Source organism: Dermatophagoides pteronyssinus, unplaced genomic scaffold (genome assembly GCF_027571235.1).
Source record: "Dermatophagoides pteronyssinus isolate colony J.1.1.1.1 unplaced genomic scaffold, Derpt_VIB-CSIC_2022.12 sq0002, whole genome shotgun sequence".
In the NCBI taxonomy this organism is placed as follows: domain Eukaryota; kingdom Metazoa; phylum Arthropoda; class Arachnida; order Sarcoptiformes; family Pyroglyphidae; genus Dermatophagoides; species Dermatophagoides pteronyssinus.
Genome location: NW_027461526.1, coordinates 3,852,882 through 3,867,316, shown reverse-complemented (window position 1 = coordinate 3,867,316; position 14,435 = coordinate 3,852,882). Strand labels below are relative to the sequence as shown.

The window sequence follows — 14,435 nt, the reverse complement described above, 5'->3', positions numbered from 1 at the left end:
TTACAACATCATTAAAACATCGGCATTAAAACTTTTCGATATATTTTTTGATGGACGCAATATTATGGGTGTAATTTTTATTTATAATTTTATCATTGAATAATTGAGTTCGGAAAAAACGAAATCAAAACAATCAAAAATGCTTTCGAAAGATAAAATTTTATTACAAAATACAATATCCGAATCGCAAGTGCAAGAAATTGCTGAAAAATATTGTATTGCATTTAAAGAACATCAATTAAATGCTGATCAAGAATTAGAATATGGACAAATGTTGTTACAATCACCATTCGAACAAGATCATCTAACAGCAATTCAAGTTTTTAATGAAGTTATTCGTTTTAGAAGAATGGATCCAGCCATGACCTTAGAATTCTATGTTGGCTTAATCATTGGTTACATAAAAATAAAAGTATAAATGTAGTTTTTAAAAATATAAAAATGATCATCAATTGTATATTTATTTTATAGGATTTGGATCAAGCTAAAAATATTTTGGAAACATGTCGACAACGAAATTCTTTCAATGTTGAACAACTTGAACGTTTGGAAATGATTGAAAAATGGATTAAAAATCGAAATCAATCATTTTTTTGGGGAGCAGTTACATTTGCTGCCGGTATTGCGGCAATTGCATTGATGAGCGCAATGGGAAAGAAACAGTAGTGAATTTTTAAGTTTGAATTGCGTTCGAAAAGAAGTAAAAAAAAATCTAATTCTTGTTAATTCATTTTATAATTTTAAATTTTATTCACGAAAAATTTTAATTACGTTGTTTGTGAATTGACGTTTTTTTTACTGTTGACAATCAACACAGCTGAGCGATGATATTTTTTTTGTTCTTGATGCAATAGCTTTTCAATCAGCCAGTCAACGATTTGTAATTAACAATTTTTTTTTAATCTCTGACTCATTGAATTTAATCGATAATATTTCTAATTTTGAATTTGTGTCGAAAAATTTTCTAATCATTTACCTGAACAAATAAATTAGTTTGAGAAAAAAAAACAAAATGGAAGAACGTGTTGAAGCAATGTTAGACAGTAATGTGACAAATTCTGAATTAAAACTTCTTACGGAAAAATTTAATAAAGCAATGCGTGAAGGTAAATGTGATGTTGATACAAAATTCCAATATGCTGTCACATTATCTCGTTCACGTTTGTCGGCCGATCATCATCGTGCCATTACATTGCTCGAAGATCTTTGTGTATCTGGTGATCCTGAAGCATTTCGAGATTATCTATTCTATCTGATCATTGTCAATATTAAACTTCATGTTTGTATTTTATCTTATTCTATATCTTATATATCCATAATAATAAATCTTTTTTCAATAGGATTATGTACGTGCATTGGAATGTGCGAAAAAATTTCTTGAAATTGAACCATCAAATCGTCAGGTACAAGATCTAAAAGATTATGCTGATAAAAAACGTTTCAATAATGGAATGAAAGGATTGGCTATTGTTGGTGGTGCAGTATTGGCTGCCGGTGCATTGGTAATGGCATTCAAAAGTAAATGATAATATCATATGATGATATTACCATTCTATCATTTTCATCAATCATTATGATTTATTCAATTCACAAAAATGTTTATTAAATTATTATTTTTCTATTTCAAGAATAATTTTCCCTTTCCTATTTTGTTTGTTTGTTTTGTGTACATACAGATCATCCAAAAATATAACATTTGTCAGAAAAAAAATTATATCTTATCATTTCAAAATTATTTTCATTATTCTAATTGTTTAATTTTCTTTTTGTTAAATAATAACGGAACTAACAAAAACAAAACAAAAATTGATTCTTTTCTTGAGAAAAAAGAATATAAGAAAACTGTTCTTGCGCTAAACATGTTCCACATGATCATTATATTTATAATATTGAATGTTTATTTGAATTTAGTTCGATTTATTTTATGCATTTTTTTCTTGAATCATAATGAAAATGAAATGGAAATGCAAAAAAAAAGCTTAACAATCGAAACAAACACACCGATATTATTATTATTATAATTATTGTTAGATATTGATTTGGTTCATGAATATTCTGTTTGACATAGAATTTCTTTTATGATATGTAGTATCTCTATCATCATTATTACCAGTTGTCTTGGAAACTTTTATTCCATTGTTGTTGTTGTTAATTCATTATGGATCGATATTTTGATTTTAAATGAACCAAATGTTAAGTTGGTTTGTTTAAAAATTTTTTTTATTTTGCTCTTCATATCCGTTATTCGAAATTGTTTGTATTCAAATATATTTTCTTTTAAGCTTTTCGTTATTTTTTTCACATTGCTTTTTTGTTTAATTGCTTGATTCAAGAAAAAATAAACACACAGAAAAAATCAGTTGAAAAAACCCTAAATTTTACACATGAAATGAGTGAACACTAAAAAATACACCACAAAATCGAGAGAACATTAAAAAATACACCATAAAATTAACTTTACCCTAAAATTTGTCCACTAAATTTTGAAACACTACAATTAGGATATGATGCGCATGCTTTTATACAGAAAAATCCGTTTGTAATTGTTTATCATTCTATGACGCAATTATTCAATAAATTATACAATCTTCAATAATTATCATATAAAATTGGATATTTTTTGTATTTTCGTCAATTTTTTTATAAATGTAAATATAATATTATTGTTCGATTGATTATGAAGACATTTTAATAACATAAAATATTCTTCATTTCATAGTTTAATCTTTGAAAAGCATTTTTCTTGGTTATTTTTTGTTTTCTCATCGAAATCATGGTACGTTTAGACGAGGATGCTTATTGTTTCATATGTAAAACTCGTTTCATTACGAGTGAAGAAATCAAAAAACATTTTAAGAATGTTCATCGCAATTACCAATCTGATGAATACTGTTGTAAAGCTTGTGTTGCTTGTACATATGTAAATTTGCGAAATCTAATCAGACATTTTGTAAACCACCATTGCCAACCGAATCGATATATAGAAAATTTTTGTGATGTCCCTGATGAGAGTCTAAATCAAGATATAGACTATAGCATGCAGTTTGATATTGATCAAGGTAATGAGCGAATTGAAATTGATCAAGGTAATGAGCGAATTGAAATTGATCAAGGTAATGAGCGAATTGAAATTGAAATTGGCCAAAGCGATGAGCATCAAGATGTAAAAGATGATAATGATCAAATAATTGACATTTTAAAGAAACATTTATCAATTCTTAAACAATTCTTATCCATGTTAGACTTGGTTTGGTAAATTTAACGTTTTCACTTTTCATGAAATGATTTGGCGCGTTTTCTTCCTTCGACCAAATTATCTACACAATTCTGGTATGATCAATGTGGTTTTGTTTCTTATTTTCAAAATTCTTGACCAAGTTACGTTTGTTGCCGTTCTTTCGATTCATGACAATGTTTGGCGCGTTTTCTTCTTTTGAACAAATTATCGAGGCTATTGCGATATGAACAATGTGGATCGTATTTGTATTTTCAAGATTCTTCAAGATTCTAGTTCATGTTAGGTTTGTCAAGTTGGTGTAAAGTTTGGTTTGGTAAATTTAATGTTTTCTCTATTAATGACAATTTTTGGCGCGTTTTATTTCTTTGAACAAATTATCAACACTATTTTAATATGATTAACATGAATCGTATCAACATTTTGAAGATTCTTATCCATGTTAGACTTGGTTTGGTAAATTTAACGTTTTCACTTTTCATGAAATGATTTGGCGCGTTTTCTTCCTTCGACCAAATTATCTACACAATTCTGGTATGATCAATGTGGTTTTGTTTCTTATTTTCAAAATTCTTGACCAAGTTACGTTTGTTGCCGTTCTTTCGATTCATGACAATGTTTGGCGCGTTTTCTTCTTTTGAACAAATTATCGACACAATTTCTTTATTTCACAACAAATTATCAATTGAATTCTTATGTGATTAACATGGATTAACATATCTTTATTTGCATCGTTCCGGATCATGTTAGGTTTGTCAAACATATTTCCTAATTCACACTTTTTGGAATTCAAAATATTTTTCATTATTTGATACATCGATTCAAGAGAATTGAACTTTTTTGACATCCATAAATTCACAAGTTGGAAAAATCGATAATAAAATTAATTGTTGATTTTTGTCAATGTTAAGTCTATGGAAAATAATAATGCATTCTTTTTTTCAAAAAATTCATAAGTTCGACAAATGATCATTTGCGCATAGTCAAATGGCTAACTATTTTCAATACAATATGGTCTGCACTTTTGATAGTGTAAATCGTGTTGCGGCTCGTAAAAATTTTCTAGCGGCAAGTGGTAACTATTTTCTATACTTTTCCATCGTCCAATCATTTTGATTGAATGTTAGTAAAACGTTCGATTTGTCCTCGTCATTCTATTTCGAACTTTTTTTTTGTTGACGGTTGTTTTTTCGAACGCGTTTTTTCTGCTCGATCTTGTAAGTTATTTTTTTCAATTTTAATCATTGATTTTGGTCCGAATTTTTGGAACAACCACTTTTATTGATTAAAGATTATCTTTGTTTGTTTCGTTTATTTGTTTCAGATAAAAAATTAGCCACGAAATTGATGAAAATTGTTTGGACGGGCGATGATGCAATCGACGAAAAATGATCATTTTCTCGATGGCATTTATTCAAGTTTGTAATTATCAAATGATATTTCATTATAAATAAACTTTCATTTAATAAAATCCTAATCAAGTTTATTTTTCAGTTTCATTATGGTGATAATTAGCACTTCCAATAAATCAATAAAGGTAATGTTACCATTTTGAGTGGCATGAAAATGATTACAATTTTCCTTCGTTTTAGCATACAATTCGACATGGCAAAAATCTATGAATAATTGGTCCAAAATAATAAAACTGCTGGTTGGATCGATGGATGTTAATCATTCAGTGAATAATCCAGGTAAATTTGCAATATAATCCATAATACCTTTCACTTTAGTTTCTCAAGTTTTTACTAATGAATGTCGAAACAATATTCGATTGATTATCATCATATTCCAGATTGATTTGTCGGTTCTATTGTTCATCGGCATCTGAATCAAGAATAGTTTGACAATGTTCAACAATAGGATAGGCTAGGTTAGATTAGGATTAGAGAACATGGTCTGAACTATTTCCTATTGAATTCGATATCGGGTGAAACTTTGTTACCGACAAAACGATCGACAAATATGATTAAATCAGTCGAATATCGGCACACTTGACATCGATTTGGAATGATATGTGATTGAATGAAATGAACAAACTGACAACTTATATTTTTTCCATCAGGTATTCACTATTATATCTCATCATCCGCTGGAACGGTCATTAGTGGACAGTGATATATTGGACGCTATTGGACATCTAATTGAGTCGACAGACAAAATTGGCCACTAATTGAATTGATAATGAATGGTATGTGATTGAATAAATGAACTGAACAAACTGACGACTTATATTTTTTCTATCAGGTATTTGCCATTATATCTCATTTTATCATTTGTTGGAATGGACATGAAACGATATCATTGGCCCTTATCCAATGCCAATTCCAACATAATCACATTTTTAAACTTTGTCTTATTTGATTTTAAAAAACCAATGATGCCGAAAAAAAGCAATTTTTGTGATTCAATTGGCTTGGACCGAAAAAAATGCTGCTAGAATCATTCCCGGAAATGAATGGTATGTGATTGAATAAATGAACTGAACAAACTGACGACTTATATTTTTTCTATCAGGTATTTACCATTATATCTCATTATCATTTGTTGGAATGGACATAAAGCGATATCATGGGCAATAGCTGTCGATCATAGATGTTGGACATTGGTATCAATCACTGATATTGGACATTGGCGTCAATTATCATTGCGATTATCATTGGAATTGGAAAGATTGGAATCCTTCAAAAATGTTTCTTTCTATTGTTGAAAATGTCTCTTTTCAAACTAAAAATTCCCATTGCCAATGCCAAAATTTTGAAATTAAATTTTTGTAAATTAAATTTGAGTAAAATTTAGTGTGAATTGCATTTGGGTGTAAAAATTTCATGGTGTGATGCATTTGGGTGTAAAAATTTCATGGTGTGATGCATTTGGGTGTGAAAATTTCATGTTGTTATGCATTAGGGTGTAAAAATTTCATGTTGTTATGCATTAGGGTGTAGGAATTTTATGGTTTAATGCATTATGGCTAAGAAATTGAGGTTTTTTTGACGAAACCCTAAAAATGGAACCTTCTGACAGAAAAACAGCAAAAATGTAACCCTACATTTTTACTCTCTGTGAATACAAACAAAACCAACAATGTCATATATGTTTTGATAAGAATTAAAGAAAATAATAAGTGATATTATCAACAAAAAAAAAAAATAAAAAAATGTCATCCGAATCTGAATCGTCTATTGTTGATTCTATTGTTGAATCGACCAATAATAATTCTACAAGTCTTAATTGGGCAAGTGAATGGTTTGGCTACATTGCATTATGTATGTTTTCATTAGTATTAGTTGTACCAACATTGGGTATTTTTGGTCTTATGATATGGGAATATTTTTCCGATGAAGCTGAACGTAAAGCTGAAAGAAAAAAAGAGATTGATCAAGCGGTTAGCATTATAATGAATGAATATCTAACTTGATTAATTTTGTCGCATTAATTTTTTTTTTTTGGCTTTTTTCCAGATGGAACAACATTTCGGTGGTGGCACTATTGATGATAAAAAGTTAAGAAAAAGGAAAAAACGTCTTGAACGATTACAACAACAGCAAGAAAAAGAAGAACTGAATAATCTAACAACTAATCATAATTCATCGGCTAATATTGATGATGTACATATTGAAGATGTTAATGATGAAACAGTCAATACAAATGATTATGATTTCGATGCTGATCTTTATGATGATGATTCTGATACCGATTCCGAATCAGGATCTGAAAATTTAAACGATGTTGACAATGTTCTTCAACAAGCTGAATGTCTATTACATCGTCGAAAACGTCCAATAACAACAACTAATGATGCCGATGCGGCCAATAAATTTGATGAAATTCTTACATAAAGATTTTTTTAAAAAAATCTTATTTATTGATTACATTTAAATTAAACAAATCTTGTTCATCAATTATTTTATATAATGAAAATAATGAATGAATATTCGTAGGTCAGAAAAAAGGTTAGCGAAATAATAATAATAATAATAAATGTCCGAAAAGTTCATAAATTATAAAATGATAATTATATTAAATGGTCTACGAATGAAAGTAATGATTATGTTGTTGTTGTTGATGATAATGTGGTTTTGTATAATAAAGATGATCGACAATAAATCCAACAAATTCTTGATCCGAATATTTACATGCCAAATGATACATTTCGGATAGAATCCAATCATCAATTTCATTGAATGAAATTTTTTTCGTATAAATATAACGAAGATAAATAAACATTGAAATATAAGAAGTTTGATCATCAATCATAATTGTTAATATTTGGCCATTATTAGCCATTGTTGATAATTTCCAATGAAAATAATTTGAATATTTCATCAATATGGCTTTATGTACATAGATTGGTTTTGATTGATAATGTTTGAAACGAAAAATCAGATCAGATTCACGTGGATCGTTAAATTCAAATGTTGAAATTGTTGTTTTTGTTGTCAAAACAGATGAAAGTAATTTCGATGGTAATCGAGTTAATTGTGGTGTAAATGATGATGAATATAAACATGTAGTATCAGCTATTGAACAATTATTTGTTGAAAATAAATTTTGACCATTCGATCGTCGAATATTATCATCCCAAACAAAACATTGACCACCACAATCATCACTAGTTCTAATAATAGCAACATTAGGATCTTCAGGTATATCAATACAAAAATCAATAGAATTAATTGAACGAAATGGATTTCTTATGGATCGTACACGTTCATTTTGTATGGATAATATGCTTACACGACCATCACGTGTTAATACCATTATTTTATTCATACCGATTGGTATTATTTTAAATATTTTAGAATAATCATTACGTTTATATGTCAAACGTACAGTGGATGATGATCCAGATAATCCTGATTTAAATTTATTTGAATAAAATTTCAAAATAACAACAACCAAAAAAAAAAAACACTTACCGAATTGTTTTAAATCACCCCAAACATAGAATGCACCTTTATCATTATTATCAAAACAATTATCATAGGCAATAGTTAGATATTTAGTTGTTATCAAATCGATCATAGCTGATGGTGAACGAATTAAACGTTCAGGTGTAAAATTATGTGGACAACCGGGAAATTTTCCCCAAATACGAATCGATCCATCCATAACTAATGCAACGGTATGTTTTGGTCCACAACATACTTTTTGTACATCATGTAAAATTAATGTTGGTTCTATTGAATTCATACGATACCATCCTAAACCTAATTGTCCCGAATGATTACAACCCCATCCATAAAGATCGCCTAAATCAGTTAATGCCATCATATGTTTATCACCTTTGGATAAGGCAATTATATTGATAAAACGTAATTTAATCAATTCTTTTGGTTCATTCACAAGTGGACATGATGATGATGATAATGATGTATGATTATAACAATAAAAACGTAAAAGTCCAAAATATTTTTGTCGTATATCATCGGTTGGAACGCCTAACATACCGTATGGATTTCGACCATATCCATATACTTTACCATTACGACAAAATAATAATAAGGATTCACCATTATTAAATATAAAAAAACGATCAGTAATATGAAGAAAATCATTCGGAACACGACGAAGAATTGGCCATAATGCTAGATCATTTGTTTGATCCATAACTTAGAAAAATATATTGGGATGATTGATGATGGTCAAAGAGAGAGAGAGAGAGAGAAAGTGAAAAAAATTTGCAAACTTTAAATATAAATTTATAGTGTTTTCTTTTTGGTGAATCAATTTTTTTCATTTTGTTTTTTTTAATTTTATTCGAAAGAAATTGAGTGAAATTAAAAGATAAAAATTGAAACTGAGTCAAAAAAAATTAAAAGAAATTTTTTATTTTTTTTTGAATATTAGTTTTTAAACATTTCCTTTCAAATTTATTTTCTATTTGAATTAATTGATTGTTTGATAAAGATTGTAATTAGAATTTAATTGAATTTCTTGATCGATTGCGGCCACCACTTTCTGTCATGTTTGTTAAACGGTTTCAATCCGATTGGATCGTTATTACTTGTTTGATTACGGATCAATATTAACGGATTGTCCTGATAATTTGTTTAAATTTTTCAATGATCGTTGACTTTACATTGAACATTGAGTTACTGTATTGGATTGTCCTGATTGTTCATTACGACCGGAACGCATTAAATTTCCAATCAAAGATCGATTTTTTTTTTTTGCATTGGATGAAATCATCTTTTGTGTCGATGAATCTTCTTCAAAGTTGTTGACGATATTTCATCATTCATTTGGATTTTATTTTCACAATAATCATCAAAATAATTAAAATGTCAATTATAAATGTCATATTTAATAATGATAATGACATTTTCTTTTGTATGATTTTTTGTTTTTTTTTCATTAACACATCACATTTTGTATTTGGTGAAAATTTTCTATTTAATCGGTTACTATGGTGTAAATGAATTCAAATGTCTAATGGGCATAGTGTGTTGAATTACATAGTTAAATTAATCAAATAATCGATTGCTCGATTGGTTACAGTTGAATTCTTTAAAAAAAACTTTTTCCGATTGTAAATGTCAAAACAAATAGACATTTCAAAAGATAAAAATTATCAGACAAACAAAATCCTAATGAAAATGTTGATTAAATAGAAAAAAATTAAACATTTATTAAAAAAACTTTTTAAATAATGGATAATAAAATGTTCATAAAATCATTAATATCATCATCAACATCATCATTTTTAATAATATTGACCATCATATTGTTATTGATGACCAATGGTTATAATCAATCGACAACATTAACCCCACCCGACAATAATAATTCAATTCTTAATGGACAATCAACAACAACAACACCACCACCACCAACAACAACAACAACAACAAAAAAAACCACGAAAAAATCTGGTATTAAATTATTTAATATTAACAAATGGATTTATGGACACTTGAAAAATAAAATTGATAAAATATGGAAAAAACGTAAACAAATTATGAAGGAACATTTATCACATATAAAACATTGTTATAATCCCCTTTATGGTGGTAATGAATTAAATCTATTCAAAACGAAAATCCATATTGTTGTGGAAAAATTTTTTGTAAGTTTTTCATTTTTATTTTTTTTCACCACTTTTTTCCCGTTGTCACCCAAAATACCTTTGTTAATTTTTAACCATTTTTTTTGTGATTTTGATAATTTTTTGTTTTTGGCAAAAAAAAATTCAAGAATGGTTCAAAATTATTTGAAAATATTCCGAAACCAAAAATTGCTAAACGTATTTTATCATTTGTTAAAAATATGGTCAATTTAGTTCATATGATTGAAAATTGTGTCCATGAATTTATCAAAAGTAATAGTACAGATGGATTAACTGTTTTAGGTATAACACCATTATCAGCATATACTGAAAAAGAATTTGAAGAATTAGGCAATCCATATCTTGGTGATATTGAAGAAGAATCTAAAAATATAAAAAAAAGACAAATATCATATAATGATAGACAATCATCAAATGCTAATATAAATTTTGGTCAATGTGATTTTCGATTAGAATCAACATTACCGCAAAGATTTGATTGGCGTGATAAAGGTATTGTCACACGAGTAAAAAATCAAGGAACATGTGGTTCATGTTATGCATTTGCATCAACAGCAGTAATTGAAAGTCATGCACTTCGTAATCGAAAAAATAATCCTAATAATAAGGCTGAATCATCATCAAATCGTCGTAATAATAATCCTGAAAGACCACATAATGTAGTACCACCATCATCAAATCATCGTTATATCAATCCTGAAAAACCACATGTAATGCCACCATCATCAAATAGTCGTTATATCAATCCTGAAAAACCACATGTAATGCCACCATCATCAAATCATCATTCAGATGTTGAGGATATAACAAATAATTTTTTGAATGATGTTGGAAAAGTAGTGAAAGAAGCCGTTAATCCCGAAAAATTTAGAAAACCCGAAAACCTTCCACCAGATAATTTTTACAATAATCATGAAAACTTTCCACCAAATGATTTTTACAATAATCATGAAAACTTTCCACCAGATAATTTTTACAATAATGCAAATCATCTTAAGAAAAATACTGAAGAATCCGATTCAGATGATATAAACAATAATCCTGAAGAACCACCATCGAATAATTATTATAATAATCCTGAAGAACCACCATCGAATAATTATTACAATCCTCGAAATCAACCAGCAAATAATTATTATAATAATCCTCGAAATCAACCAGCAAATAATTATTATAATTATCCTCAAAATCAACCAGCAAATAATTATTATAATAATATTCCTCAAATTCAACCAGAAACTTTTTATAATAGACCTTATTTTGATTATTATCCTAGTTATCGAAGTGGTTATTATCCTCGTTATCGAAGTGGTTATTATTCTCGTTATCGAAGTAGTTATCGTGATCATCATCGAATCGCAGGTTATCATGGAATAAATAATAATAATGATATCAATTTAAGTGAACAACATCTTGTTAATTGTGTTGGAAAATGTAAAGGTGCTAATGTAGCCAAAATATTTAATTTTATTCGTACTCAAGGTATTACTTATGAAGATTTGGAACCATATGTGCTACGGGTATGTACACTCTATTCATATTATCATATATCATGTTTTTTTTGCTGTTGTTTAAACTTTTCAATAATATTTTTTATTTTTTATTTGAAAACAAAAATTAAAGGAACATTTTTGTAAACAATCTTATCCAAAACGCGTTCGTATACAAGATTTTTGTTTCGATTATCAACGTGTTCATTCGAATGAAGAAATAATGTCAGCTATACTACGTTATGGTCCAATTTTTGGTGGTGCTGCATTTAATCGAAAATTTCAATTTTTACGTGGTCCTTATCATGGCGCATGTAAACAATCAAGAAAAGATTTACATCATTCAATTGTTATTGTTGGTTGGACGGAAAAAAATTGGATTATTAAAAATAGTTGGGGAACTGATTGGGGTGTCGATGGTTATCTTTATCTATCGAAAAATAAAGAAAATAATTGTGGTATTGGTTGGATTGTAGCTGCACCGATTGGTGTTCCTGAACAATAACAAAAACAAAAATTATTTTAATTCAATATTATTTTATGAAAAAAAAGGGAAAAGGGTGAAAATTATTGTTGTTTGATCGTTTGATAATCAATTTTATTAAATGTTAATTTGATTGCACAAAAAAAATGAAATAAAAATAAAAATTTTGAATTGACATTCATATCAATCTCTCTCTTTTTAAATAACATGACAATATTTTTTTCACATTACAAACAAATTATACCATTATTAGCTCATCATGAATTGTCAATTAATTATTTTTCATCAAACATTAAACATCGTATAATAAAATCGCTATCATTATGAATAATTTATTGGAAAAAATCATTTTGATCAATATTATTTTGTTCAATTTTCATAATGGTTTATTATTAACGAATGCTGAAAATACTAATGAATTAGATCAGACAACAATGTCAACTGTTTATAATAAAACAATTAATAAATTACCGAAAAGATTATCATTTTCAAATAAAATTCTTACTGGAATACGAAAAAAAGTATTGAATACAATTACTGATATTATTCAGGATATTGTCAATAAAACCGATGTTAATAAATTAAAACAATGTTATAATGGTGAATTTGGTGGACAGGATTTAAATCTTTTTTATAAACCGATAAAATATGTTATCAAAAAATATTTTGTAAGTATTAATTAATAGTATTAATTAGAAATTATAAATTATAAATCCCAAATTAGGAATTTAAAGGACATAGAAATTTATTTATAGATAATAATAAAAAAATTCAACAAATTGTTATAACATTTATACATAATATACGAGAATTGTTACATAGAATACGTAAATGTCTATTTTCATCAAAGGAACAACAAATGATTAGAGGTTTAACATCTTTATCACATTTGGTAAGATTAATAAATTTTTTTTTCTCGATCAAATATTGATTAATTTGATTTGAATTTCAATTTACAAAGAGCTATGATGAATATAGAGGATTGTTGAATAACAAATTGTTTTCATCAAATGATAATCAAAATGAAACTTTTACTATTTGTCCAGATATTAAAACAGTAGATTTGATTCCGGAAGAATTTGACTGGAATAAACAAGGAAAAGTTACAGCTTGTAAACAACAAATGACATGTAATTCTTGTTCTATTTTTGCATCTGTTGGGGCAGTCGAAAGTGCATATCTTATTCATGGTAATAAGAAATTTAAAAAAAATGATGTAGATATAAGTGAACAGGCTATAGTGGATTGTTTTAAATATGATGTTTGTAAAAAAGGTGGATCGATACTTTCAGTTTGGAAAATTATGAAAGTACAAGGTATTGTTGATGAACATGATTCAAAATATGAAGGTAAAGTAAGTTGATTTTGTAATTTTGTTCTTTTTTTTTGAAAATTTTTCACTTTAATCAACTAATCATTTTTGTTTCGAAAATAGCAAAATTCTTACGCATGTCAAGGATTACCAAAATCAAAATTAAATTATGAGATTATCGATTGGTGTGGACATGATAGAAATGATGAAATGTTTATTCAAAAATATATTTTAAAATATGGACCGGTAATTGCTGGTATTAATGGTGATTCAAAAGATTTTCAATTTACAAGAGGTGTATTTCGTGGTAAATGTGATATTAAAATTAATCATGGAATTGTAATAACTGGTTGGACAAAAAATAATTGGATTATTAAAAATAGTTGGGGTTTAAATTGGGGAATTGATGGTTTTCTATTTTTACCACGTCGACAAAATAAATGCGGTATCAATCAATCGATGGGTATTACTTTTGGACGAAATATTTGAAAAAGAAATCTTTAATCTTTACTAAATCTTTTCTTCTTTTTTAACATTATTTTTTTTTTTACATTACGAAACCAAAAATAGCAAATTATTTAGAAAAATTGTTTTCAAATTAAAAATTAAAAAAAAATGAAATACAATTACAATTTATATCTTTTGTCAATGATTCCTATGTGTAATTATTGTCGATATATTGTTCATTATCCATTCGTTTTTTTTTAAAAATAAATTTACAAATAATCAAAATGATTAAAAATCGAAAGAGGTGAAACAAAAAATTTCATTCCGAGAAATTATAATTTATTTGATCATTTGATAATCAATTTTATTTAAATGTTAATTTTTTTTTGTCAATTTTTAAA

The 14,435-nt window shown here is 27.3% G+C and overlaps 6 protein-coding genes across 11 annotated transcripts; 5 read left to right on the top strand and 1 right to left on the bottom strand.

Moving 5' to 3' along the window:
• Positions 1-11: 11 nt before the first annotated feature.
• Positions 12-726, top strand: LOC113788867 (uncharacterized). Its single transcript, XM_027338330.2, has 2 exons — positions 12-412; positions 472-726. Exons 1-2 carry the CDS (start codon positions 140-142, stop codon positions 664-666), a joined length of 468 nt encoding a protein of 155 aa, XP_027194131.1. The 5' UTR covers positions 12-139; the 3' UTR covers positions 667-726.
• A 138-nt stretch (positions 727-864) lies between these two features.
• Positions 865-5,781, top strand: Fis1 (Mitochondrial fission 1 protein). Of its 6 annotated transcripts, none has more exons than XM_075824768.1 (8): positions 865-1,279; positions 1,341-2,648; positions 2,720-4,452; positions 4,560-4,657; positions 4,730-4,772; positions 4,828-4,926; positions 5,298-5,423; positions 5,480-5,581. In XM_075824768.1, the coding sequence occupies exons 1-2, from the start codon at positions 1,013-1,015 to the stop codon at positions 1,524-1,526; spliced, it is 453 nt and encodes a 150-aa protein (XP_075680883.1). In that variant the 5' UTR covers positions 865-1,012; the 3' UTR covers positions 1,527-2,648; positions 2,720-4,452; positions 4,560-4,657; positions 4,730-4,772; positions 4,828-4,926; positions 5,298-5,423; positions 5,480-5,581. The 6 variants fall into 6 exon arrangements, 1 of the variants encoding a protein (XP_075680883.1); XR_012847251.1 differs by lacking the exon at positions 865-1,279 and adding an exon at positions 5,750-5,781 and having other exon boundaries at positions 2,323-2,648; positions 4,560-4,653; positions 5,480-5,693; XR_012847250.1 differs by lacking the exon at positions 865-1,279 and adding an exon at positions 5,750-5,781 and having other exon boundaries at positions 2,323-2,648; positions 4,560-4,653; positions 4,718-4,772; positions 5,480-5,693.
• A 505-nt stretch (positions 5,782-6,286) lies between these two features.
• LOC113799037 (uncharacterized) lies at positions 6,287-7,241 on the top strand. Its single transcript, XM_027349631.2, has 2 exons — positions 6,287-6,617; positions 6,694-7,241. Exons 1-2 carry the CDS (start codon positions 6,390-6,392, stop codon positions 7,069-7,071), a joined length of 606 nt encoding a protein of 201 aa, XP_027205432.1. The 5' UTR covers positions 6,287-6,389; the 3' UTR covers positions 7,072-7,241.
• A 20-nt stretch (positions 7,242-7,261) lies between these two features.
• Positions 7,262-8,928, bottom strand: LOC113799026 (RCC1 and BTB domain-containing protein 2-like). Its single transcript, XM_027349620.2, has 2 exons — positions 8,152-8,928; positions 7,262-8,088 (listed from the first exon to the last, which is right to left on the bottom strand). Exons 1-2 carry the CDS (start codon positions 8,840-8,842, stop codon positions 7,262-7,264), a joined length of 1,518 nt encoding a protein of 505 aa, XP_027205421.1. The 5' UTR covers positions 8,843-8,928.
• Positions 8,929-9,785: 857 nt separating this feature from the next.
• Positions 9,786-12,308, top strand: LOC113789538 (uncharacterized). Its single transcript, XM_027339092.2, has 3 exons — positions 9,786-10,301; positions 10,430-11,821; positions 11,925-12,308. Exons 1-3 carry the CDS (start codon positions 9,885-9,887, stop codon positions 12,294-12,296), a joined length of 2,181 nt encoding a protein of 726 aa, XP_027194893.2. The 5' UTR covers positions 9,786-9,884; the 3' UTR covers positions 12,297-12,308.
• A 193-nt stretch (positions 12,309-12,501) lies between these two features.
• Positions 12,502-14,239, top strand: LOC113789579 (cathepsin O-like). Its single transcript, XM_027339138.2, has 4 exons — positions 12,502-12,943; positions 13,000-13,167; positions 13,237-13,629; positions 13,711-14,239. Exons 1-4 carry the CDS (start codon positions 12,599-12,601, stop codon positions 14,074-14,076), a joined length of 1,272 nt encoding a protein of 423 aa, XP_027194939.2. The 5' UTR covers positions 12,502-12,598; the 3' UTR covers positions 14,077-14,239.
• The last annotated feature ends 196 nt before the right edge of the window (positions 14,240-14,435 follow it).